Raw genomic sequence first — 27,836 nt, forward strand, 5'->3', positions numbered from 1 at the left:
AGAGGAGAAAGCAGGTTCCCTGCCGAGCAGAGAGCCCAATGCAGGGCTCTATCCCAGGACCCTGGGATCATGACCTGAGCAGAAGGCAGAGGCCTTAACCCGCTGAGCCACCCAGTCACCCCTGTCCTTTTTCTTTTAAATGAAGTAACTGTGAAGACTTTCCCACTTTTTGATTGGGTGTTTGGCTGCCTTTTTCTTGATGTATAAGGATTGTTTACATTTTCTGGATATAAGCTTATTTTTTAGTTGTGTGTGTTACAAGTATCTTCTCTGTAGATTTGCCTTTTTGCCATTTCTAATGGCAGCTTTGGATAAGCAGAAATTTCTGCATTTTAGTTCAGTTTGTCAATATTTTTCTTATGGCTGGTTTTAAAAAGCTTTGCCTACCCCCACAGTCATGAGAATATTCTTCAGTGTTACCTTTAGAAGGTTTGCTGTGAAATTATCTTTCCCATTTAGATCTTTAAGTTGATTTTTGAGTGTTATGTGTATCATTTTAAATTTCATTTTTTCTTATATTGGATAGCAAGGCGACTCATAGTTTATTAAAAAAGTTTTCCTATCCACACAGCTTGGCAGTGCCATCTTTGTCATAAATCAGGTGCCTACATAAGTGTGAAGTATCTGAGAACTTTCTCTTTATGGAAATGGCGCAGTGATGAAGTTATGCCTGTCCAAGTATATAGATTCGTCAAGCATGCATTGATCGTTGGGATGTCTGCCTGGCTTGGTCAGTAGAGCATGCAACTCTTGGGTCATGAGTTTGAGCCCCATGTTGGGTGTAAGGTTTACTTAAAAAAAGAAATATGCTGATTGCCTATCATGTGCCAGATGATGTTCTAAATGATGTAGTACAGAGATAAATAAAGCTTTGTTTGTGTCTTTATGCAGTTTATAATCCATTTAACTCTTGACATACATGGTAAATAAATAAATTATAACTAGTTCTTTTTTTTTTTTTTTTTTTTAAATCTTCTCTGAATTGTCTCCAGTAAGTTGTAAGCACACCACCAAAGAATATGTTTCCAGGGCGCCTGAGTGGCTCATGGGTTAAGCCTCTGCTTTCGGCTCAGGTCGTGATCTCAGGGACTTGGGATTGAGGCCCACATTGGGTTCTCTGCTCAGCGGGGAGCCTGCTTCCCCCTCTCTCTCTGCCTGCCTCTCTGCCTACTTGTGATCTCTCTCTTGTCAAATAAATAAAAATCTTTAAAAAATATATATATTTCCAGAAATATAGGAGATACTTGTTCAGCACTGGGTTGAAATGCATCACTTCTAGTCTTCGGTTGTCAGAAATGGAGATACGGGGTTTGCAAAGTTGCTGACAGGAAGAATCTTTATGTAACACAGACCTTGGTATCTCCGGCCCACAGTCCATTATCCACATCCTTGGGAGTAGCTAAGTTTCTGATTTCAGGTTTTTTCAGAACTTAGAAAGGTAAAGTGTGTATGTGTGTGTGTCTACACACACGTCTGTGGACTATATAATACTCTTCTGGGTCAGCACTCCATAATCATTCAGAGAATATTTCTGCACTGAAACTCATGCATATTCACACTAAATGGAATAAATTAAGGCCACGGTCTTCTGTTGGGTCCAATTTTGTTGTCAAATGGATTTTAACACCAAGTTTATAACAACAGCTTTCAACTTTCAGAATACTTTTAGGTTTTAAATGAAAGGGTTTGTGGAGGGACGTGGACAGCACAGTTTGCAAGCGTATGTATGTCCACTACAGTCACACTGCCTCAGCTCAAATCGTGGCTCTCCCCTTTGCCAGCTGACCTTTGGCAACTTCTGTACCTTTCTAAATACATGTTTTCTCTTTGAGAAAATGGCAATAATGGTAGGTAGTACTTCACACGCTTGTTATCAGAGTTAACTGAACCCATAGATGCAGAACGTGCAGCAACATCTGGGGTGTGACAGGCACTCAAAATTAGTGTTCATAACAACAGACATGTGGTATTTTCAGTATTTGTTCTAGCTGCAGAAATATTTCCCATAAAGATTTATGCTTGAGTTTTTATAATTACTATCAGGAAGAAGATTGTGAGAAAGCGTTCTTCAAAATGGACAATGTACTTATAGATGACAGAAGAATACATGTGGATTTTAGCCAGTCTGTTGCAAAGGTTAAATGGAAAGGAAAAGGTATGTTGTTCAGCTTCCTTTGTTTCTGTTCACTGTGGATGTATGTGCATGTGTGTGTGTGTGTGTGTGTGTGTGTGTGTGTGTGCTGTACCTCCTTTGCCTTAGTGCTGTTTATTAAGAGAAATGTTCATTGATGGAACTTCTGCCATTTATGGTTTCACATAACTGATAACAAGAATCTAGGGTACCAGGGGAGTGTGTGTGAGTGTGTATTTGTGTATTTAAGCTGATGGTGAAAATATTCACTATCTTTGTGTTATAAATTATAATTACCCATTGCAAACCCGGCATATTTGCAAAGTAATGATTTTGGTGGTTGTGGTGGCTTGGTTCTCCTAGGAGCAAAACTCTTAAGTTTTTTTCAAAGTTTATTTTAGCTGTCATATGGTACAAAATTGAAAAGGTGGTGTAAAAAACTCTCCCTTCCACTCCTGCTCCTCATCTTTCCAATTTCCCTTCCCAGAGGTAACCGCTCTTACCTGTTCTTGTATTATTTTCCACATACATTCTTTGAACATACATACATATATATTTACTTTATGTTAGAATTTCCTCTTATTTCATGTTTTTATTCCCATGTAGGCTTTATGTATATTGATAGCTTTTTCTTTTAAAAAAGGAAGTATGTATATTTTATACATATATTTTTCAACTTGGGAGTAAAGGGGCTGCATAGGATGCTTTTTCCTGGCCCTGCCAGTGAAGGCCAGTCAAGACATAACAGTAGGTCCTGTTTTTCTGAAGGATTGTTGATTTCATTTTTGGCACTTGGGAGGGACGCTCCCTTTTCACACCCTTTAGTGAACTTCTATGTATTTTCCTGATGTCGTGCTATCTGCTTGGTGCTCTGTTGAGATTTTGGTCCATGTCTCTTATGACAGATCAGAGAAGTTTAAAGCCTCACTTATTCCAAACTTCTAAACCTCTCAGATCTCAGACTCCAGTCTCAAGCCCTCAGTTTCCTTTGGACCTAAATTTCTCACAGAGTTAATGGCTCTACTTAAATACCGCGTTATTTCCCAGTGAATGTATTGACTTTGTAATTGAGGATTTTAAAGTTAGATGTTGTAATACTCACACACATCGTTAGGTGGCAGTATAGCTACTTAGCAAAATGGGTATCTGATTTCATTTAAAATAGTAATGGAAAATGAATTACTCTTCTTTTGTTTTCTTCTCAGCCTTTTTCTGTCTTCCAATATATATGCCACTTATAAAATAGCTAATATATGTCTTACAAATTAATTTTTGTTCTTCAATAAATTAGTTGAGTTTTCTTACTAAGTCTTTTTTCTTTTTTTTTGAATAAATAGGTGGGAAATATACCAAGAGTGATTTCAAGGAGTATGAAAAAGAACAGGATAAACCGTCTAATTTAGTTTTGAAAGATAAAGTAAAGCCCAAGCAGGAGTATCCTTTACAAGAACCAATTAGTTGCTGTGGATAGACCATCTGCTCTGTGTAGAGTACTGTGTAATATGTTAAAAAAGTCACAGTCTGTAGAAGACAAGGTATCTAAATCTGGTGGTTTGTGAAGACATCATTTAGATTATTGTAGTCCTTTTTCACTGTCTTACATATACTTTTCTTTCTTTGGTATAATCTCTAATGTATGAAGAAGGTTAGGGTTGAAAAAAATCTCTGGCCTAATTCTTTTCCCTCCTTACTCTTAGGTTAAGATTAACACTTAATGCTGAAATCTTAGGTAAGATTTGTACTTTGTATATAATTTTAATGTTTTAAACTTCTCATACTCAGAAATTTTCTTCATATAGATAAGCTAAATTCTTGGTGTTAACCTTTTGCATAATATTTAACTTCTTTGGAGATGGTAAATATGTAGATTAATAAAATCCTGTTCTCTTACATGATTAGGTTGCTTCTTTCTGCTTAGTACATTGTCAGTCCAGCAGCAAATATTTATTGGGCTCGTATTTGTATGCAAGAGTTGGTTTTTATAGGATTAAAAAAATGCATTGACTTGACCATTTAATTTAGGTTCTTCCAACTTTTAGATTGAGACAAGTAAAAATCAATGAAACATACTATTTACATTATGTCATTTTAATTTGTTCATTGATATTCTCATTATAAATCTATCACTCTACACATTGCCAAAGTGATGATTTTGTGATTCTTTCTGGTAAATGGTTTCTTTGTTTCCTAATTTCTGTTGGTGTTTTAGGGATTCTCTTTTCCCACACTGTCTTAGACATTTCTTTTCCAAGTATTCATCATGGAAAGATGAATATCAGGTTGACTTACTATATACTCATTTTAAAAAATGTGTTGACTGTCTACAATGCATAAAGAGGCATAAGAGGTGGATAAAGTCTGAATTGTACTGACATGAGGAGGAAGCTTTCACAGTAAACAAAGATTTAGTCTAAAAAGATGAACATTAGGGTGGATGTGATTGAAATATTAAAATTATAAAAGGTCTGGATAGAATACAATTGAGATTTATTTAACAAATCTTTGAAATTAAATTTAAGCTAACCACTGGGGTGCCTGCGTGGCTCAATCATTAAGCGGCTGCCTTCGGCTCAGGTCATGATCCCAGGGTCCTGGGATAAAGCCCTATATCTGGGTTTCTGCTCTGTGGGAAGCCTGCTTCTTCCTCTCTCACCACTTCCCCTGCTTGTTCTCTCTGTCTCAGTGTCTCTCTCAATCTGTGTCAAATAAATAAATAAAATCTTTAAAAAAAAATAAATTTAAGCTAACCATTAATAGCTGCAACTGGCAGATGTGTAGGGCAAATAAAAGGAACACAGGCATCAAGTATAACACAGGCATCAAGTATAAAATACAAGGAACACAGGCATCAAGTATAAAATACAAGGCGATGTCTTTTTTGTCTTTTCTCTCATAGAGGTAAGTAGTTCAGGCTAAAGAGAATGAATATGTAGTATTAAAATATTTTAAATTCAAGGTGATAGATTACTGAAAGTTAAAGAAACCAGGCATGTTTGAGAATAAATCTGTAGCCCAATACTGTCCACTAGATCTTTCTACAATGGTGGAAAATATGTCCACCCTCCAGTGTAGCTACTAGCCCCATGTGGTTTTGAGCATGTGAAAAGGACTGAGGAACTGGATTTTTTTTTTTTTTAAGATTTTATTTATTTGGGGCACCTGGGTGGCTCAGTGGGTTGAAGCCTCTGCCTTCGGCTCAGGTCATGATCTCAGGGTCCTGGGATGGAGCCGCACGTTGGGCTCTCTGCTCGGCCGGGAGACTGCTTCCCTCTCTCTCTGTGCTTGCCTCTCTGCCTACTTGTGATCATTGTCTGTCAAATAAATAAATAAAATTAAAAAAAAGATTTTATTTATTTGACAGGCAGATATCACAAGTAGGCAGAGAGAGAGGGAAGCAGCTTCGCTACCAAGCAGAGAGCCCGATGTGCGGCTCAATCCCAGGACCCTGAGATCATGACCTGAGCCGAAGGCAGAGGCTTAACCACTGAGCCACCCAGGCACCCCTGAGGAACTGGATTTTAAAGTTTGCTTATTTTAATTAAACAACCACCTGTGGGTAATATTGAACAGTGCCTGCTTTTAGTCTTTTGAAATTGATGGAGAAGACAGACATATCCTGAGTCAAAACATTGTTAATCATTCTCAAACAGAGTATTAAGGAAAAAGGAAATTCTTGAGTCTGACCTGGTAAGATAGTCTTTATTTTCTTGGGAATTGATAGATTTCATTTTAGGAAGGTATTTATAATCTCAGATAGAATAATAGAGTGATAGAAAGTGTGTTCATAATATGTAAGATATATGTTACCTATATAATATATATACATATATACATATATAATATGTAAGATAGATATCTGTATCTATCTATCTATATATTTTCCCCCTACCTTGTGTATTATGTATTATGTGACTTTGTCAGTATGGCAGGGAAAGGAGATTCAGAGAACAATCTAATAATCAGATAAGTTTAGTGGTTTTTTTTTTTTTTTAATAATCAGATAAGTTTTGGGCGCCTGGGTGGCTCAGTGGGTTAAGCCGCTGCCTTCGGCTCAGGTCATGATCTCAGGGTCCTGGGATCGAGTCCCGCATCGGGCTCTCTGCTCAGCAGGGAGCCTGCTTCCCTCTCTCTCTCTCTCTCTCTCTGCCTGCCTCTCCATCTACTTGTGATCTCTCTCTGTCAAATAAATAAATAAAATCTTTAAAAAAAAAAAAATAATCAGATAAGTTTTAAGTTCAGAAGTCATAGTGGAAATACACTTTTATGGATCTTGAGAGAAAGAGAAGTTATTGTAAATTAGACTACTAATAAGATTAAAAATAGAACAAAAGGAAAAGCAAGTTTAATTTGGCTGGGGTAGACCTTGGGGAATAAATTGGGGAAAGGAAGTGAGAGATAATCACATATGTGTGTTTAATTCAAAGAGCTTTGGAAAGATTTGACACATTCAAGTGTTGCCTGTCATAGTGAGTAGAAGATGATGGATAAGGGAGGGAGAAGAGAGTACATGGGGCTTACAGAGGTGAGGAGTTGGGGAAGACCTTCAGGTGACACGAAGAGAAGTGACATTAAAGCTGCACCTTGGGTATGGGGGAAGAGCTAGGATTGGGAGCCTGTTTCCTCTAACTCGATCCATCATTAAGAAGTCTAGTTTATATTATACCCAGCACAGTCCAACTATAGCCATTCACATGCACACATAACTGAAACAGAAATGCCACAGTATTTTTATTAGGTGCCATGTACTCTGTTTTCTATTCTACCTTATTACAAAATGCTGGCTGTGATGCACTAAATGGATTTTGGACGGAAGGAGCTGCATGTGTACAGCAGCACAGGAAGTGAAATCCTGGGCAAGGGCAGTTAGATCCGTACCTGAAAAGGAGAGGCTCCAGAAGCTACTCTGGAAGCAGTGTGACGTAATATAAAGGAGAAAAGAAGTTAGAGATAATGAAGTAGGAATAGGATATGGTGCAGTCTGACTGGCTGTCTTTAGCCATCTTGTGAAAAACCAAGCCTGTTCAATGTTACATAGAAGTGAGACGCCCTAGAGGAAGGCATAGGCTTTGGCGTTGTGAAAACAGACCCAACAACGCTAGTCCTGAGGGAAGCGTGTCCGCTATTTCTCTAGTTGCACACGCCTCTAAAACAGCTCGCATGCTGGGCTTCCTCCGAAGCTGTTTTTTTGAAAACCACTATTCTGCCCCTTGTTAGCCTTCCTCAAATACTATTTTAGGATTTGAGATTATTTTCAACAGAGAGTGCAATAGTTTTATATTTTCTCTTATTCTAAAACATAATAGTATATTAGAGAAAATGCCTCTGAATTAAAACGCATTACCGTAACCTTTATAACACATTTATGTGTGGGCGCCTGAGTGGCTGAGTGCGTTAAGCCTCTGCCTTCGGCTCCGGTCGTGATCTCAGGGTCCTGGGATTGAGCCCCGCATCGGGCTCTCTGCTCAACGGGGTGCCTGCTTCCCCCCTCTCTCTGCCTGCCTCTCTGCCTACTTGTGATCTCTGTCTGTCAAATAAAAAATTTTAAAATCCTTAAAAAAGAACACGTTTATATGAAGTTAAGACAGGATTCACTCACGTAAATGTGAAGTCACTGTGTTGTATACCTGAAACTAACACAATATTGTATGTCAACTACACTTCAACTAAGAAAAAAAAATCCTCACAGTTTACCTAGACAGATGATAGTTTTCTCATTGTTTCTTTCAAATCTTGATCTTTTATGTTTTGTAAAGTTACGATTACCATATGGTATAGACAATTTTTATTTCAAGCTTTTTTCACTTTTAATTTTTCACAGTCACTTTTCTGGGTGTTTTTGTAACATTCATTTATCATTGCTGATAACTTCTTTGTAATAATATATCCTGTTGAAGTTCTACAGTATATTTAAGAATGTCTTTATTACTAGGCTTTTGTTACTCTCAGTTTCTGTTATAAAAAGTAATTGTTATATATACCTTTATTTAACTTATTTTAACCTTTTATAAATTCTTCCTTCATATTAAATATAGCTGTTATGAGGCCTTGCTAAATTTTCTCCTATAGAATTGAACTAATTAGTACTTGAAAAGAGGGGTCACATGAATGTCTTTTATCTCCTGTAGCTCCTCTGTCATTGGGGTTTGTAATATCTTAACTTTTTCCAGTGAAACCTGTACCTCATTTTCTAAGTTTAAGTTTTTTTCATTATTGACAAATAGGTTTCCTTGTTTTTTATGGCTGCTTAAATTTTCATTTGTGAATATAGGGTCTTTGCCCCCTCTTTTTTTTTTTTTTTTTTGCCCACTCAGTTGCCAGTTGTTACTTGTTTACTTCAGGACAGGGTTCTTTCCATTTTTCCTGAAAGAAAATATGAAGTCGTTTTGTTTCAGAAATAAGTTCTATGTTTGTGAGGTGCTTTTTGCTTTAAAAAAGTACCTTTAGCCTCACGGCCTCCTTTGTTTACCAGATTCTTACGTTTTGTTGTATTATCATGTCAGTTCTCATGTCTGTCCTTAACTAGTTGCTGCAGTGCAAAATATGATCTTGTGCTAGATGAGCAAGCAGAAGATTCAAAATCAAGTCATTCACACACAAGTAAAAAACACAAGAAGAAAACTCGTCACTGCTCTGAAGAAAAAGAAGATGAGGACTACATGCCAATCAGAAATACCAACCAGGTACTTGTAATGTCCAGCCTTAGCTGGAGAGAGAGAGAAATATTTCATCCCTCTGTAAATTATTTCTTAGTGGCATAATATAGGGGGTGTGGATATAGCTCTGAACAGGGTGGTTTTGTTCCTAACTCTTGTACATAGAATGGTTTCACTGGGGTGAGGGACTTGAGTGTTCAAGAATATAGATCACAAATGGTGAAAGATTGTTTTCAGAGTAACTTAATATATCATTCAGTTCCATATTGTGAAACGAGTGATTTCTGAACCTGTGGACACTTACTTACTCCCATCAGAAGCAAGTGTGGTTGTGCTGAAAAAGTGCTCATTTGTCATTTTAACTTATCACCTAGTGTTATGGATAGTGCTTATAGCTCTTGAAGGTTTTTTTTTACTTTATTTTTTATTATTTTTATTCTTTTAAAGATATTTATTTTCATTTATTTATTAAATTTTAAAAAAAGGTTTTATTTATTTATTTGGCAGACAGAGATCACAAGTAGGCAAAGAGGCAGGCAGAGAGGGAGGAAGGGAAGCAGGTTCCCTGCTGAGCAGAGAGCCCGATACAGAGCTCAATCCCAGGATCCTGGGATCATGGCCTGAGCCGAAGGCAGAGGCTTTAACCCACTGAGCCACTCAGGTGTCCCCATTTATTTATTTTTTAAAGATTTTACTTATTTATTAGAGAGAGAGAGTGCACAAGCAGGGGGAGTGTCAGGCAGAAGGAAAGGGAGAAGCAGGCTCTCCGCAGAGCAGGGGAGCGCAATACAGGCCTCGATCCCAGGACCCTGAGATCGTGACCTGAGCCAAAGACAGTCGGTTAACCAAGTGAACCACCCAGGCGCCCCAAGATTTTTATTTATTTATTTGAAAAAGAGAAAGTGAGAGAGTATGAGCAGGGGCAGGGGAGAAGCAGACACCACTGCTGAGCAGGGAGCCTGATGCGGGGCTCGATTCCAGAACCTTGGGATCATGACCCGAGCCGAAGGCAGACCCTTAACTGACTCAGCTCCTCAGGAGCCCTGCTCTTGAAGTTTTAAGACCTGTGAAACATTTATGCCCTTCCATATTGTATATCTGAAATAAAAAGAGCACTCATAATTAACTTGATCATCCCAAATGTATTAATGTATTCTTGAACAATACATATTCTTTTTTTTTTTTTAAGATATTTATGTATTTATTGGAGAGAGAGAGAGATTACAAGCAGGCAGAGGTGGGGGGGCAAGCAAGCTCCCCACTGAGCAGAGAGCCCGATGCGGGACTCGATTCCAGGACCCTGAGATCATGACCCGAGCCAAAGGCAGAGGCTTAACGGGCTGAGTCCACCCAGGCGCCCCACATGTTTTATTTTTAAAGATTTATTTATTTGTGTGTGTGTGTGTGAGAGAGAGAGAGAGAACCATCATAAACAGGGGGAGGGGCAAAGAGACAAGCAGACTCCCCACTGAGCTCGGAGCCTGAGAGGGGGCTTAATCCCAGGATCCTGACATAGGACTTGAGCAGAAGTTGAAGTCAGACTGTTCACCAATTTAGCCACCCAGGTGCCCTAACAATACATTTTTGAAGACTGTGATACTGACAATTCCTCAAAGAAAATTTACTTTAGGGAGAGGTCATTTCTAGCCTGTGTTTTGGCTCTCCGTTAAATGAAAAGCAAATTACATGATAGCTTCTTGCTTTTGTGTTACCATGGGAGGACTTTTGAGCTACGTGTGGCGGGTAAAGAGATTTTCAATTAGCAATAATCGCGCCTCGGATAAACCTCATTGGCTACGATACTGCCACTGCGCAAAGCTGGGTAAAGAGATTTTAGTAGGCAGAGGTGAGAGGGAGAAAATTCAAGATGGGGGAATGGCACATCAAGCAAAGACCCAGAGAAGGAGAGATGTAGTATGGTTGGCAAAATGTAGGATTGGCTCCAGAGAAGCAAGGTGTAAAGTTTCTGCACCACTAGCCATTGATGTGGCCTTGACAAGCTAACTAGCTTTCTGAGCCACAGCCGCCTTCTATGTGAAATTGAGATTATACTTACCTCACAGGTATGTTGTTAAGATTAAGTGAAGAAGTATGTGTGTGCACACATTTTCTATACTGGCTGTTATTTTACTGTTATAGTCAAATTACTGTGTTTTAAGTTAGAATAGTTTCTGTGGTAGGGTCATTCACTGGACTCATATTTCAATTAATTTGTTTCTTTTCAATATTTAGGGATTGCTTTAAATAATTTTTTATGTGTTTTGTAGTTTTAAAATTTGTTGTATGCTTCCAAAGTACAATCTACGAAGTGGTATGTGCAGAGAACCTAGATTCTGTCCCCACCTTGCCCCCTTTCTTCTGCCCCCCCCCCAAGGTAACAGCCCAATGTGCTTCCTGGATTGTTCTTCACTTTTAAAAAATTTCAGCTGATTTGTATTTTATATATATTCTTAGTTTCCTCTATTCTAGATAGCATGTATTCCTACTCCTTGGTGTTAGCCTGTGGACCTTTTTCCACAGCCTTTTTGCTATTTATTTATTTATTTTTAAGATTTTATTTATTTATTTGACAGATAGAGGTCACAAGTAGGCAGAGAGGCAGGCAGAGAGAGAAGGGGAAGCAGGCTCCCCGCTGAGCAGAGAACCCGATGCGGAACTTGATCCCAGGACCCTGGGATCATGACCCCAACCGAAGACAGAGGCTTTAACCCACTGAGCCACCCAGGCGCCCCACCTTTTTGCTATTTAAAGAGTCCCATCTTTAATGTGCCGCCGTAAGCGTGTAAGTCACACCTTTTCTCTGTTACTCAGTTCTCCCAACTAAGACGCACATGAGTCAGTGACAGCTAGTGGCATCTGTGTGCTTGACAATGTGAGGTGGATACGATTTTCCCCATTTTACAACAGAGAGGGTGAAAACTGAAGAGTTCTAAGTGACTTGCCCTGGTTTTTCAGAGCTGATGAGTAGCAGAGCCACAGTGTAAGTCCAGACTTGCACTCCTAGCCACTCTGCTGCTGCTCTGACCTGGAGTACATTCTGGCAGTTTTCTCTCCTAAATTCTGTTGCTATCCTAATAAAATTTGTCTCCTAGTGTAATATTCCAGTGTGATCTAACTGGCATGTTTCCCTCTTAATTTTTGTACTGTATTAGTTTAGGCTAAGACCACCCAGTCTTTTGAAATGGTGGCTACGTAACATTTCTATGAATATTTAGCACATTTTCCACTAGAATTCCTTAGCCCCACCCCCCACCCCCCACCCGGCATCAACCCCGACCACCGTGCCATGTGTTGCTTTTAGCTACGGCTTCTCATCCTGTACTTGTACATAGAATCTTCAGTGAATTTAGGTGTGAAATACATATTGGTGTATTGAAATAACCAGAGGTCTAAAAAAATCCAAAATCCGGCTGCATTTTAAGTGTGTGTTTCCCCCTTCTTTTTGTGCATCTCTTTTATCCTGCTGTTTGATCACTTAAAATTTGACAATAGAAACTATTTTTCTTTTTTGGCATGGAGTAAAAGCCATTAAGTAGCTTTTGGGAGGAATGTTGTTAGAATTAAAAAATAATAATATTAAATTATTTGGCAGTTATAAAATTGTTAAGTTCCAAATAATCTCTTAACTTATTTCTCCCCTCAAAGCAAATTTTTTTTTTTGTTTTGTACTTTGATTTAACAATACAAGTGCGCTAATTTTCTTTTTCTTTCCAATGAAATAGCATCTGTATTTAAGATTTTAGTGGGCCCAATTTTTTGTCTTATTATTCTGATTTTTATCCTTTTGATTTCAGTCTCAAAAATGTAATCTTTAAAGGGAATTTTCAGTACTAGGTCATTCTCAAGTGTAGCTCAGATTTTCCTGTTGGTATTTTGCTTGGTGAACCTAGTTTCCTAAGAATGTTTTAACTTATTTCTTCAAGTTCTTTGTTTTTTATTGAGTGACAGCCTCACTGTTCAATTTGAAAACTTCTCTGTTTAATTTTTCCACCTCATGTCTTTATTCCAGAGATGGTTACTATGTTGTTGAGGTTTAGGTTTTACTGGATTTCGGGAAGTGAGTTTTGGGCTGTGGGTTGCCTGGCGGAGAGGATGCATCCTGGTTGTCAGTTCTCCTTGGTGGCTTTCATAGGTGGTTATTTTTTTATAACTGGGGACTCTGTTTTTGCTGTCGTTTTAACCAGTTAGTGTTACTTTAGTGATTTTAGATTTAACTAAATCTTTGATTTAGTCCTAGAGACCTGAGCAAGGTTAGCTTTTAGTTTAGAGTTTTTTGAACTGCTTTACATGAAATTATTGGATAGGTTAAGGTGATTGCTTTAAATTGGCCACTTAAAAAAATAAATAAATTGGCTATTTTGTGGTGTTTCTTTCCTTTTTAGCCACATACTAGTTTCGTTATTTTGTCTTACGACTTAAGGGTATAAAATGATAGAATTTTTTAAAGTCTGCACTGGAGAGGCCTGACAGCTCATCTAATTCATTGCCTTTCCCTTAGATGTAAAGATTTTGACCCCACAGGCCTGTAGCCTATTATAGTTTAATGAGAGAGCTAGAACTTTAACATTATATTGATTCAGTCAGGTATGGGTTTTTCATTGTTCTGTACCACCTGCTTTTCAATTTCGTATGTCAAGTGACTGATCAATTAAATTTTCTCCACCCTGTTATAGATCTCTTGAGTCTCACTTTCCTTATTTTCTAGAACGAGGGTAATATTGTATTCCAGAAATATTCAGCACTGTGCTAGCACACACTTAAAAGTCTGTTCTAATATGGCTTCATCCAGCCTCCTGACCTTTTCCCCTTCATGCACATGGTGCTGATTCTTCCTTTTCACTTTTCACTTCCACTCCATGCATTAGCCTTTTTGCCGTCAATCCACAGCCAAACCCACTCATTCTTTGAGGTTAATCTCAAGTCCCAACTTCTCTATGAAACCTTCCCTGGTAAATCTAATCTCAAGATTATTTCTTGTTTGGCACATCTCTTAAATAACAAAGACCATTTTGAACCTAGAACTGCCGAACTTTAAAGTGTGTAGCTTCGAAAAATACTCCAAGTAGGAAAGGCTTTTTTTTTTTTTTTTTAAGATTTTATTTATTTGACAGGGAGAGGGAACACAAGCAGAGGGAGTAGGATAAAGAGCAGCAGGCTTCCTGCTGAGCAGGGAGCCCAATGTGGGACCCGATCCCAGGACTTTGGAATCATGACCTGAGCAGAAGGCAGACGCTTAACAACTGAGCCACCCAGGCACCCCAAGTAGGAGAGGTTTTAAGGTTTCAGTGCATTTCAGATTTTCAATTTCATCAAGTTTTTCAGAGAATTAAGTACTGTATAATCTTTTATCTCTTTCTGTTATATTTTAAACACTCAAAGCACTTAAGTGCCTATTTGTATAATTATTTATATACATAAATATTTATATTTATATATAATATATAATATAATATATTATATATTATATATAAATATATAATATATAAAATATATTATATATTATATAATATATATAATATATAATATAATATATATGTATATATACATAAATATTTATATAAATATACATAAATATTTATATATTTAGATTTTTTAGTTCTGTATTGGTTAGCCGTCTCTCCATTTTAGAAGTTTGTTACCTCATCTAATACAGGACTTAAGTAGACAGAATAGTACATAGATATTTACACTTTGTGTATGTTACAGGAAGCACAAAAAATTCTTTTATCTAGAGCTGTCATAGATTGCTAGAAAGTAGTTGTTAAAGAGTTAAACCATTCCTCTGGGACTTTATAGAGTGAAAAGAACTATTGGGATTGTGCAGGAAATCATGGAACAGTTTACAAAGTTGTATTCCACAAACACTGATTATAACAATCCTGTTAGATCTATTTTCACATGCTGCAGACTCCATGCCAGGTGTAAGGTACAGTATCTAGACAGTATATGGAATAATTATGAATTCTTTGCTTAAAACCTAGTCATTAACCATGGGTATTCATCACTCTAGATTTGAAACCTTGACATTGACATCTACTATAATAATGTCTGTGGTGATAGAGTTGGGACCCTTGGGGACTCAATCCTTAGGATTTTGCTTTTCTCTGAGAGAAATCTTTTAAGGAAGTTGAATTTTATGAACTGTCTCTTGAAAGAGCATTGGCTCTGGTCTCTTTTTAGATTTCAGCCACTTGCTGAGATTCTCATTTTATTTAATTTATTTTTTTAAAGTAGGCTCCATGCCCAGGGTGGAGTCCAAGGTGGGGCTTGAACACATGACCCTGAGATCAAGACCTGAGCTGAGATTAATAGTCAGATGCTCAACAGACTGAGCCACCCAGGCTCCCCTGAGATACTCATTTTAATTAGGGGTAGAATACAAACAGAAATAGAATTGTTGTAACCAGCTCTCTTCATATAGGAAAATTATTACTGTTACTTAATTAGTAAGAATAGAATTTAGGGACACTGGGTGGCTCACCTGCTTAAGATTCTCTTCCTCAGGCGCCTGGGTGGCTCAGTGGGTTAAGCCACTGCCTTCGGCTCAGGTCATGATCTCAGGGTCCTGGGATCGAGTCCCGCATCGGGCTCTCTGCTCAACAGGGAGCCTGCTTCCCTCTCTCTCTCTCTGCCTGCCTCTCTGCCTACTTGTGATCTCTCTCTGTCGAATAAATAAATAAAATCTTTAAAAAAAAAAAAAAAAATTCTCTTCCTCTCCTCCTCTCCTCTCTCTGTCTCTGTCTCTCTCTCCCCCTCTAAAAAAGAAAAAAAAAAAAAAAGAATTTAATGTATCTACTCTGTTGGCCCATTGTTTCTTAACTCATTTTTAAAAAATATGTAAACAAAGGATTTTATTTATTTATTTGTTTATTTATTTATTTTAAGATTTATTTATTAGAGAGTGCATGCATGTGAGGAGGGAGGGGCAGCAGGAGAGACTCTCAAGAAGACTCCCCTCTGAGGGTGGATCCTGACACTGGTCTCCATCTCCTGACCATGACATCGGGACTTGAGTCAAAACCAAGAGTCTGATGCTTAACCGACTGGGCCACCCAGGCATCCCAAGAAATGATTTTAGTAAAACACATACATCAGCCTAATGTAAACAAGGAAAATATATTGAAGATTTGGAGAGAAGCTGTTATAAAATAAGCACTTTAAAAATAATCACTCAGGCGCCTGGGTGGCTCAGTTGGTTAAGCCTCTGCTTTCAGCTCAGGTCATGATCTCAGGGCCCTGGGATTGAGTCCCACATCGGGCTCTCTGCTCAGCAGGGAGCCTGCTTCCCCCTCTCTCTCTGCCTGCCTCTCTGCATACTTGTGATCTCTCTGTGTCAAATAAATAAATAAAATCTTTTTTTAAAAATTAAAAAAAAATAAAAATAATCACTCAGACCCAGAGTATGCAGTATCTGTTTTCTTTTTAGACTGATTGACTTGTCTAAAACCTCTTCTGGCTATGTTATTTAAATGTCTTCTTTTTAGGGGTTTTTTTTTTTTTTTTTTAATATTTTATTTATTTGACAGAGAGAAATCACAACTAGGCAGAGAGGCAGGTAGAGAGAGAGAGAGGAGGAAGCAGGCTCCCCCAGAGCAGAGAGTCTGATGTGGGGCTCGATCCCAGGACCCTGGGATCATGACCTGAACCGAAGGCAGAGGCTTTAACCCACTGAGCCACCCAGGTGCCCCTCTTTTTAGGGTTTTTAATGGGAATTTTAGCAATTCCATTGCAGATCAGTTGGGGGAGTGGAGAAGGGGGAGGTAGAAAAGTGACTAGCCACAGCCAGAATTCTTGGTATTGTGATTTTCTCTAAACATTTGTTCTGATTTCAGTTGGTTGATTTCAGTTCTTTGTTTTGGGATCTGATCGTTCAGATCCTTCAGTTGAAGTAGTAGATAGAAAGCAATGAGATTGTTAAGAAAAATGATTAAGTCTTTCTGAATTATTTTTGCTAATTTAGAAGATTCTCAGCATTAGTGGTAGTGTTCAAATTTGAGCTGTTACAGCTGCTTGGTATGGTAGACTTTCTGAGTTTTATTAATTGACAGTACCTACAAAATGATTATTTTATGGATTGACTTGTAACTCTCTCTCCATTCCTTTGACAGGATATCTACAGGGAGATGGGGTTTGGTCACTATGAAGAAGAAGAAAGCTGTTGGGAGAAACAAAAGAGTGAAAAGAGAGACCGACCTCAAAACCGAAGTCGTAGCCGATCTCGAGAAAGGGATGGCCACTACAGTAATAGTCACAAATCCAAATACCAGACCGACCCCTACGAAAGAGAACGGAGTAAAAAGAGAGACCGAAGTAGGAGTCCCAAGAAATCCAAAGATAAAGAAAAATCTAAGTACAGATGAAAAATGAAGAATCAGACATGAGTGGCTTATGTATTTACTGTTGTCTAATGTAGAGCCTCAGATATTCAGATTTTATGTCAAAGCCATTAAAGACTCTGCTCATTATTATTTTTCACCCTAGGGTTATGGCCCTTTTCAATTGATACTGATTGTATAGGGCACAGAAAGACTATAAAAGAACTGAACATTTTTTTTGGTATACTTTTTTACACTAATTTTATTGTTATACATAAACAGTAGTCTTCATTTTTAAAGTCTTTCACATTTTCCACTCTTCTTTTTTTTAAATGAAGTATTTCATACTTAAAAATTCACAGACATGTATATATAAGGTATAAAGAATAGTAAATATTTGTGTGCCCATGAGCCAGCTTAAGAAATAGAAGATCACCTGCATTTTAGAAACCCTCTTTGTGCTCTCCAAGTGATGATTATTCTGAATTTTGTATTTGTCATTCTCTTGCTTGTTACAGTTTTACAACAATGTATGTATTCAAAAATAAAATGTTAAATTTTGTATGTTTTTGAATTTTATATGTGGCATAATGTATGTTTACTTCTGTGACTTGCTTTTTCAACTTAGTATTTCTTTAGAGAGTCATTCATTTTTATTGCTTTATTGCATCGTATGAATAGACCACAACTCTCCCATTCTTCTGTTAATGGACATTTGGAGTTGTTGGTTTGTTTTTGGTTTTGCTGTTGCAAACACTGCTGCTGTGAACATTCTGTGTCCAGGAGTGATATTGCTCGCTCAGATGGTGTGGATATCTTCATCTTAGACCGCTCGGCCACGCTACCTGCCTGTGGATATCTTCATCTTTACAAGATAATGCCAAATTATATTCTGCAGTGGCTAAACCAGTTTATGCCCAGACCAGCACTATGTGAGTTACCTTCGTTTTACCATCTTGAACACTTCTTAGTTTCAGACTTAAATTTCACCAGTGTAGTGGATGCTTAGCGGTACCTTCTTGTGGTTTCCAGCAAGGAGATTACTATTATTCTTATATTTGTTCTTCTATATGTAACTCGTTATTTTTCTCTGGCTGCTTTTTTCCACCCTCCCCCTCTGCTGCCGCCGGCTGCTTTTAACATTTTCTCTTTATCACTGCTATTGTGCAATTTGATTATGATGTACTTGGTATAGTTTTTTCATGTTTCTTCTGCTGGGGCTGTTTATCTACGGGTTTATGGTTTTCACCAAATTTGGAAAAGCTGTGGGTATTATTTATTTAGTTACTTTTTTCTGTCCCTCCCCCAGGACTCCAGTGACTTGTATGTTAGGCCATCTGAGGTTGTCACATATTATACTGATGCTCCATTTGGGTGAAGTCTTTTTCTCCTGTTTCATAAATTGAATAGTTTCCATGGCTGTGTCCTCAAGTTCATTCATCTTTTCTCCTCAAGTATCTGATCTTCTGTTAATCCCATATTTTTCACCTCAGATACAATGATACAATATTTTAATTTTAGAAGTTCCATTTGGGTCTTTTTTATATCCTCCGTGCTTTTCCTTAACAGGCTCATGCTTTCCTCCATTTTTTTTAAAACACCTGGAGTACATTAATAATAGCTGTTTTAATGTACTCGACCATTCTGTCATCTGTATCACTTCTGGTCTGTCTCTGTTACTGATTTTTTTAGATTTTACATTGCTGCATACTAGAGTTTTTGTGTTCTTTTAAATATGTTGAGCTTTCTCTGGAACATAATTTAGTTACTTGAAAACAGTCTGATCCTTTTATAGCTTGCTTTTAAGTGTAATGAGGTGGGACCAGAAGAGCTTTTTGGATTAATGTGGCCCACTACTGAGGTAATAACCTTCTGAATAATCTCCCCTTTGCTTAGTCTCTTCGGAGATTTCTCCTCTCTGCTGTTGGGAACAAGAACTATTTTGAGCCCTATATGAACTCCCAAGTTGTGCTGCCTATTCTCTCCTGATGGTTCTTTCCCACCTTTGGGTGGTTTCCTCGTGTGTATACACCAGTGAATATTCAGCTGAAGACTCGGGCAAACCCTCTGTAGATCTGGAACTCTTCCCTCTGTAGTTCCCTCCTTTTTCCAGTACTCTGCCCTGCAAACTTCATCTTGGCTCCGCTAACTCTCCCCCTCCGGGAGACTCCCAGGCTCTTTCGAATCACATCCCTGTCATAGTCCTACAGTGTGGAAATTGCACATCAGCTCAGGCAGTTGTCGCTTTCTTGTTTGTTTTCCTTCTCTCAAGAGTCACTGTCCTGCACTGGCTGCTGTCCAGTGTCTGAAAAACTATGTAGTATATACTTTGTACAGGTTTTTAGTTGTTTAAAATGGGGAAGGTAAATCCTGGTCCTGTCACTTTCTTTTTGGCCCAAGTGGAAATCTCAGTATTTAAATGTGCATTTCCTAAATGCTAACAAGGTTGAGCATTTTTTCATATGTGTTTTATTAATTCCTGATGGCTCCCTCTGAAAAGTTTTACATGTCTTTTGCCCATTTTATATGAAGTTACTGTCTTACAGAATTTTTATGGATTGTGGATACTAATCCATTATTACCATGAGATGTTATGAACATATTCTCTGAGTTTGTGGCTAATTTTTTCACCTTCCTATTGATGCCCTTGGAAGAGCACAAGTTATGAATTTCCCCTCAACTTTGTAATATGAAAAGCTTCATACATACAGAAACACAAAAACAGGGAACATCCATATACCGTCCATCCAGATTCAACAGTCAATAACTCTTTGTTGTTGAACAGTTTGTAAGTAAATTGAAAATAACATGACCTTTCACTTTTCAATATTTCACCATGCATTTCCTAAAATGCAAGCATCCTGTTTAACCACAATATTATTATTGCATTTGAGAAAATTAACAATAAGGGCGCCTGGCTGGCTCCGTCGGTAACAGCATGCAGCTCCATATCAGGGTCATGAGTTGCAGCCCGACACTGGGCATAGAGATCACTTAAAAAAGTAACTAATCCCATAATATATAACACATAGTCAATATTTGAATTTCCCTGATTGTCTCAGGAATGTCATTTTTAGGTGTTGATTTGTTTTTAAACCCAAACTCAAGGTTCAGGCCTTGTGTGTTGTTCTTGTCATTTTGTTTTCTTAATCCAGAAGAATTGCTTACCCATCCATCCCACCTCCTTTTTCTTTCTTTCTTCTTTTTTTTTTTTTTTTTAATGACATTGACTTTTTGAAGAGTTCAGGCCAGAATATTTCACAGAATGTTTCAGATTTTGGGAATTATTTGGTGGTAACTTCATGGTGTCTTCCAACTCTTCTATTTCCTATGAACTGGAAGTTAGGTCTAAATATTTGACTAGAATTCGGATATATATTTAGGCAGAAATTTTTAAGTTGAATGTCAAATTTATTAGCCTTTCTCTGTGTGTTTTGTGATTTTTGTATTTTAAGATATCCTTAATAAAGATATTCTACATTCTAAAAATTATAAGTGAAGCTTTCTTTTTAAAATTTATTTGGAAATAAAAGAATGGTTTGGCACGAATAAATCTATCATTGTAATTCAATGCATTAAAAGAATAAAGTGAAAATAACTGATTATTTTATACATTTAGAAAAGGTATTTGATAAAATTCAATACTCATTCATGATTTTTTAAGATATAGTAGTAAAGCTTTGTTTTTCACTCTTCAATCTATCTACGTTTTATGTGTGTATGTAGATGGTTTGATATAATGAAAAAAAATCACTTAAAAAAAAAACCATGGATACAACCAGTTGTCCAAAATCCATTAGTGAACGGTTCATTTATTCCCTGTTGATCTACCTTTCCACTTCTGTCATATATGTTTCCATATGTGTGTGGATTTTGTTCCATGGGCTCTCTAGTCCATTGTTTTATTGTTTATCCCACTACCAGTATCAAACATCTACATTTCTGTGACTATAGAAAGTCTTTTTTTTTCCTTAAAGATTCAATTAAATTTTTTTTTTTTTTTTTTGACAGACAGTGAGAGCGGGAATACAAGCAGGGAGTGGGAGAAGGAGAAGCAGGCTTCTTGCCTAGCAGGGAGTCTGATCAATCCCAGGACCCCAGGATCATGACCTGAGCTGAAGGCAGACATTTAAATGCTGAACCACCCAGATGCCCCTAGAAAGTATTTATTTATTTATTTATTTATTTATTTATTTTTTTTTTAATATTTTATTTATTTGACAGAGAGAAATCACAACTAGGCAGAGAGGCAGGCAGAGAGAGAGGAGGAAGCAGGCTCCCTGCGGAGCAGAGAACCCGATGCGGGGCTCGATCCCAGGACCCTGAGATCACGACCCGAGCCGAAGGCAGAGGCTCAACCCACTGAGCCACCCAGGTGCCCCTAGAAAGTATTTATTTAAGCAAGTTCCCCCACCGGTTTTATTAGTAATGCCTTTGCCTTTTTTTTTGTTTGTGTGCAATTTTGAAATCAACTTCCCTGGTTTCCCCAAGAATTCTGTTGGGATTTTAATTGCATTTGCATTAAAACAATCGGAACGTTCGTGGAAAAAAACATCATAATATTGAATCTTCCTTTTCATAAAAATAGCATAGCCCTAGTTTGTTCTTGAACCTTTTAGAATTTTCCTTACGAAGTTTTTGCTCTTCTTTTGTAAAATTTACTCCTGGTTTCTATACCTTTTATGAATAAGATTCTACTCTATTCTGTTCTATTATAAATAGTATCTTTTTTTTAAAGACTTTATTTATTTATTTGACAGAGCACAAGTGGGAGCAGCAGGCTCCCCACCAAGCAGGGAGCTGGATCCCAGGACCCTGAGATCATGACCTGAACCAAAGGCAGATACTGACCTGACCAGGCCACCCAGATGCCCCTAAAATAGGATCTTTGAAAGTATGATTTTGTTTCCTGACCTACGAGGTCACACTTTTCTTTCAACTTTTTATTTTGAGATGATTTGAGATTTACAGAAACATTGCAAAAATGAAAATATGGAACACTTCGCTAATTTTCATGTCATTTTTGTGCAGGGTCCATGCTAATCTCTGGTCCAATTCCATTATATGTGCACTGAAGTGAGTACACAAGTTAATGTTTTTGATCACTGCTCTTATATCCTGCCATTTTACCAAAGTCTTATATTTAGAATTGGTCTCTAGGGTGTTTGGGATCTTCTATGGGGACAATAATGTTATTTGCAAATACATTTTTTTTTCTTTTCTTTCCCCCATTCTTATTTTAAAATTATTTTTTTAGGGAAAAAATATATATATACATACATACTTGGGGCACTTGGGTGGCTCAGTCAGTTAAGCGACTGCCTTCGGCTCAGGTCATGATCCTGGAGTCCCAGAATGGAGCCCTGCATCAGAATCCCCGCTCAGTAAGGAGTCTGCTTCTCCTTCTGACACTCCCCTCTCATGATCGCTCTCTCTCCCAAATAAATAAATAAAATCTTTAAAAAAATATGTATATACTTAGTTGTAGTGGTATTCTTTTAATGGTTGCTGGCTACGATTTTTAGTACAGTGATGAAGTTGGCCTATAATTTTCCTTTTTTCTATTGCTCTTTTCTGGTTTTGATGTCCAGGTTATAGAATCAGTTAGTCAATGTTCTCTCTCTCTCTTTTTGTCTGTTCTCTTCAAAGAGAAGAAAAAGATTTAAATTATCTGATCCTTGAAAATTGGGTAGAGCTTGCCTATGACATTGTCTGAACTTTGTATTTCCTTTCTGAAATTTCTTAGCTATTAGATTTCAATGGTTGTAGAATTACTAGACTTTCCGTTTCTTAAGTGTTTATTTTTGTTATTACTTTTTTTTCCCTGGGAATTTGTTTTTTTTTCATTGAAGTTTTCAATATATCAGGTAGATTTTTTTTTTCTCTCCTTGCTTTTACTTTTATTTTACATCTTATGTTTTAGTGTGGCTCTGAAACAACATATAGCCAGATAATTTTTTAACGTAATTTTAATTTTAATGATGGGTTTAATCTTAATTGTTTACTGATGTATTTGGATTTATTCCTACCACCTTATTCTGTACCTTTTTAGTTCTGTTCCCACATTTTCCTTTTTTAAAAATTTTATTTTACTTATCTGTTTATTTATTTAGAGCACGTGAGTGGTGGGGGCAGGGCAGGGGTGGAGGGAGAGAGGCTCTCAAGCTACTCCCAGCTGAGCATGGAGCCCAACTTGAGGCTGGATCTCATCACAACCTGAGCCTAAATCAAGTTGGATGTTCAACCATATGAGCCACACAGGCACCCCTCCCCACTGATCTTTCTTTCTTTCTTTCCTTTTTTTTTTTTTTTTTTTTTTTTTTTTAAGATTCTATTTATTTGAGAGAGACAGAGAGAGGGAACACAAGTAGGGGGAGCAGGAGAGGGAGAAGCAGATTCCCCGCTGAGCAGGGAGCCCAATGCAGGGCTCCATCCCAGGACCCTGGGATCATGGACCTGAGTTGAAGGCAGATGCTTAACTGACTGAGCCACCCAGGTGCCCTCCCCCCTCATTTTCCTAATTTAAAACAGTTAAAAAAATCACTCCTCTCCACAACCCCCCCATCTTTTTTAATTAGCGGAATTGCATTTGAATTTTACCATCTACATTTCAAGTGTAATTTTAGTATCTTCATCTTTCTCTCTAACTGAAGATATTGACAATTTTTTTTTTATGATCTTGGGAATCTTAAAGTTTAAATTGCCCTTCTTCCAACTTTTGCACTCAATCTTCCAGTATTTTAGTCTTAGCTTGTGATTTTTCACCTTGCAAATCAGACCCTATGGTTATTATTGTTTTTATACAGGTAATTGTTAGGATTTGTCCTTGTGTTAAATCAGTTTCTTTACTTACCTGTCTTCTTGCATCTCAGACCTCCCACCTGGGATAATTTTCCTGCTTTCTGAAACATGTCTTTGATAGCCTCTCAGCCAAGTCTGTTGGTGGCTAAACCCTTTGTTTTTATCAAAAGTGCTTTTAATTCCCCCGTGCTCTTTAAAGTTGATTTTTTAATATACCCAGTTGTAAGGAGACAGTAATTTTTTTCCCCAGTACTCCAAGATCCTAATGTTTTTAAAAATATTTTATTTCTTTATTTGACAGAGAGAGAAATCACAAGTAGGCAGAGAGGCAGGCAGAGGGGGAGGGGGAAGCAGGCTCCACACTGAGGAGAGAGCCTAATGTGGGGCTCGATCCCAGGACCCCGAGATCATGACCTGAGCTGAAGGCAGAGGCTTTACACACTGAGCCACACAGGCTCCCCCTAAGATCCTAATTTCTGACTTATTACCACTGTGGAGAAATTTATTGCCATTCCATATGTCATTCTTTCAGAGGTAATGTATCTTTTCTTTCTGTCTGCTTTATTGTCATTAATTAAACTTCTCATTTTGAAGATAATTATAGATACACATGTAATTATAAGAAATAAGCAGAGTGATTTTATGGTACCCTTTATCCAGTTTCTCTGAATGGTAACATTTTGTAAAGTAATAGTACAATGTCACAACCAGAATATTGACACTACTTCAGTAAAGATATAGCACAAGCCCATCACCACGAGGAGCTCCATGTTGCACTTTTATAGGCATACCTACTTCCTTACCTCCTATTCTGTCCTTAACCTCTAGCAACCCCTATCCTGTTCTCTATTCTGATAATTTGGTCATTTCAAGAATTTCATATAAGTGGAATTACATAGTATGTAGACTTTTGGGGTTGGCTTTTTTCTACCACTCAGTGTAATTCTTTGGAGATTCTTCTATTGTTCAATGTATTGATATTTTCATCCATTTTTATGGTTGAGTAATATTCCATGATATGGATGTACCACAGGTTAGTCATTCACCCACGGAAGGACATCTAGGTTGTTCACGATTTCTGGCTACAATAAAGCTGCTGTTGATTTTTGTTTTTTAAACATAAGTCTTTATATCTCTTGGGTAAAAGCCTAGGAGTGCAGGTCCTGGGTCATAGGATAATTGCCTATTTAGATTTTTAAGAAACCACTGAACTCTTTTCCAGAGTGGTCATAAATTTTACATTCCCACCGGCAATCCATGAGTGACCCAGGTTCTCCACATCCTCGTCAGTAGTTGGCAATTTTGTTATGTTTTATTTTAGCCATTCTGAGAGATATGTAGTGGTATCTAATTGTGTTTTAATTCTGTTACCCTGATTTTAATTCTGTTACCCTGATTTTCATGTACTCATTTTCCCATCTTTGTCACCTGGTGAAATGTCTCTTCTTTTGTGTCCTTTGCCTCTTTCTAATTGGATTTTTTTTTTCTTTTTTAGTTCTCAGTTTTGAGAGTTGTTTTTTTTTTTTAAGATTTTATTTATTTATTTGAGAGAGAGAGAGTGAGCAGAAGCAGGCGGAGGGGCAGCGGAAGAGGGATAAATAGACTCATTGTGGAGGAGGGAGACTGACGTAGGGCTCCCTCCCAGGGCCCTGGATCATGACCTGAGCTAAAGGCAGACGCTTAACCAATGGAACCACCCAGGTGCTCTTGGTTTTTTACATATTCTAGTTATTAGGTCTTTGTTGGATATGTTGTTTGCAAATGTTTTCACCCAGTGTGCAGCTTGTCTTTTCATCCTCTTACAGGGTCTTTGCAGAGGAAAAGATTTTAATATTTTTTAAGTTTAGTGTATCAGTTTTTTCTTTTACACACTGTGCTTTTGGTGTCATGAATAAGAAATCTTTGTCTAGCCCTAGATTTTGTCTAGCCCTGAGGTTTTCCTCCTACTTTTTTTCCTAAAAGTTTCAGAGTTTTACATTTAACTTTGTGATCCAGTTTGAGTTAATCCATTTGCTGGAGCACCATTTGTTGAAAAGTCTCTGGCTGCTCTTTTAAGGGTTTTCTTTGTCTTTGGTGTGCCAGAGTTTCACCATGATATGTCTAGTTCCAGATTTATTTAAGTTAGCTTTCTTGGTATATCATTTGTCTCATGATTACAATGCCTTATTTTGTATTACGCCTGATGGCTTCAGATTTTTCATTATTCTGGAAGCTTCTCTGCCATTTTCTCTTCAAATATTGTCTCTCCTCTGTTCATTCTGTTCTTTCCTTCGTAATTCCAGTCATTTTTTTTTTTTTAAATGTCTCCATCTTCTGTTCTTTGTATCTTCACTCTCATGTTTTCCATATGGCTCATTCTGAATAATTTCTTCATGCCTGTTTTCCGGGACACCCATTATTTCTTCAAATAAGCCAGATCTGCTATTTAACCCATCCACTGAATTTTTTTCCATTCACTGAGTTTTTAATTTCAGTGATTCATTTTTAGAAGTCTGTTTGCTTCTTTTTCGAGTTCTCATGGTTATTTTTTATTTCCTTTTTTCTTTAATCACTTATTTCCACTCATGGTTACTTTATATTGTGTTTTTGACAATTCCAATATCTTATATTTCTGAGAATTTAAGTCTTTAGTTTTTTTTTTTCTGTTAGCTCTTGTACATAGTGATTTCTTGTGTGTTTTCATTTTTTTTTTTTTAATCGGGAATACGTAATTTGGGACTCCTAAGTTATCTAAATTGAGAATGCTTTTCTCCAAAGAACATTTATATTTACCTTTTAGGCAAATCACATAACCTGGAGCCACTTTGATTTCTTGGCTTATAGTTTCCATGGGCATGCATAGTGTAGACCATGGTGAGAGTTAACAAAAGATCAGGGAAAACAGTCTGTTTTAAGGTCTATTCCTGTCTCCATCATTGCAGGGCTGGGAAGATGCCTGCACATGTTCTTTTCTAGCCTAGACTTTCTCCAGTAGTCATCCCTTCTAGTCCCTGGCTTTAGGTTCCTAACTCCCTTAGGGCCCAAATCCTGGTATTCATTGACATCTCTCATCCCTGTGGTCTGAGGCCTTTACTACCTTGCCCCCCCCACCCAACGCCCCGCCAAGCTCTGCATGAAGGCTGGTGGTTCACTTACCATTTTGTTAATATATTTTTGGGTCTTGAGGAAATCCCTGTCTTCCAATCTCATTGGTGTATTTAAAGTATGACTGGTATGATTATCTGGCATGAGGGTGTTTTACAGGGGGCTGTTATGGCGGGGATGGGAGGAGGTGACCGTATTTCCTCTTTATTCTGCTTTGCTTCTCGACGTTTTCTCTGAACTCAGAACCAGGCTCTAGTAACACGTCTTAGTTGCTTTTGCTAAAACCAGGGAAAAAAGAACAAGATACAGTAATCAAATTGTTTTTTATTAACAACAACAAAAAAAGGTTATTTTTTTAAAGGTTATTTTAAGGCTAAAATTGCCCACTCATTATAACTTTGCTATGAAGTTTCAGGTCAATCTGTTTTACCTGTTGAATTTTCAAAGGTTTTGATCAGAACTAGCAAAAGCTAAAAGTAGAGAAGCCCTAAGGAGTCACAGCAAAAGAAAGAAACTGTAAATAAGCTGATACTTTCACAAGTGTCTTTAAATAACTTGGTTGTTTTTTAATTACTGAAAGATAGTTTTCCTATCTATGTTTTCCATGCATCATAAAAAATGTTTAATCTCAAGTTTGACATTTCTTCCCCACCTCACTGAGTCACAAAGAATGCATAATATACAGTAAAATCGAAATCACAGAAGTCTTACCTTTCAGTGGCTGTTGCTATGAAACTGTTTTGATGGGAAATTTTAGAGAAGTTTGTGCTTCCTGTTGTTAAGTGATAGAATACGGAGATCCCCTTAATTTTCAAAATTGTCTTTTTTAAAAGCAAGTAATCTCAGTTATTG

At 37.5% G+C, this 27,836-nt stretch overlaps 1 protein-coding gene and 2 pseudogenes across 1 annotated transcript in view; 1 reads left to right on the forward strand and 2 right to left on the reverse strand.

Annotated features, from left to right (window-relative positions):
- Positions 1–17,678, forward strand: part of PPIL4 (peptidylprolyl isomerase like 4) — a 36,187-nt gene extending 18,509 nt beyond the window's left edge. The window contains exons 10-13 of the mRNA XM_046005665.1: positions 2,044–2,155; positions 3,469–3,565; positions 8,664–8,811; positions 16,893–17,678. Coding sequence (XP_045861621.1) covers positions 2,044–2,155; positions 3,469–3,565; positions 8,664–8,811; positions 16,893–17,144 — 609 coding nt within the window. The 3' untranslated portion in view covers positions 17,145–17,678. The remainder of the gene's footprint in view (positions 1–2,043; positions 2,156–3,468; positions 3,566–8,663; positions 8,812–16,892) is intronic.
- On the reverse strand, positions 10,447–10,604 carry LOC123942807 (annotated as a pseudogene).
- Positions 17,679–22,085: 4,407 nt separating the features above from the next.
- Positions 22,086–22,185, reverse strand: LOC123942901 (annotated as a pseudogene).
- Between the last annotated feature and the right edge of the window lie 5,651 nt (positions 22,186–27,836).

Source organism: Meles meles, chromosome 5 (genome assembly GCF_922984935.1).
Source record: "Meles meles chromosome 5, mMelMel3.1 paternal haplotype, whole genome shotgun sequence".
NCBI classification, from domain to species: domain Eukaryota; kingdom Metazoa; phylum Chordata; class Mammalia; order Carnivora; family Mustelidae; genus Meles; species Meles meles.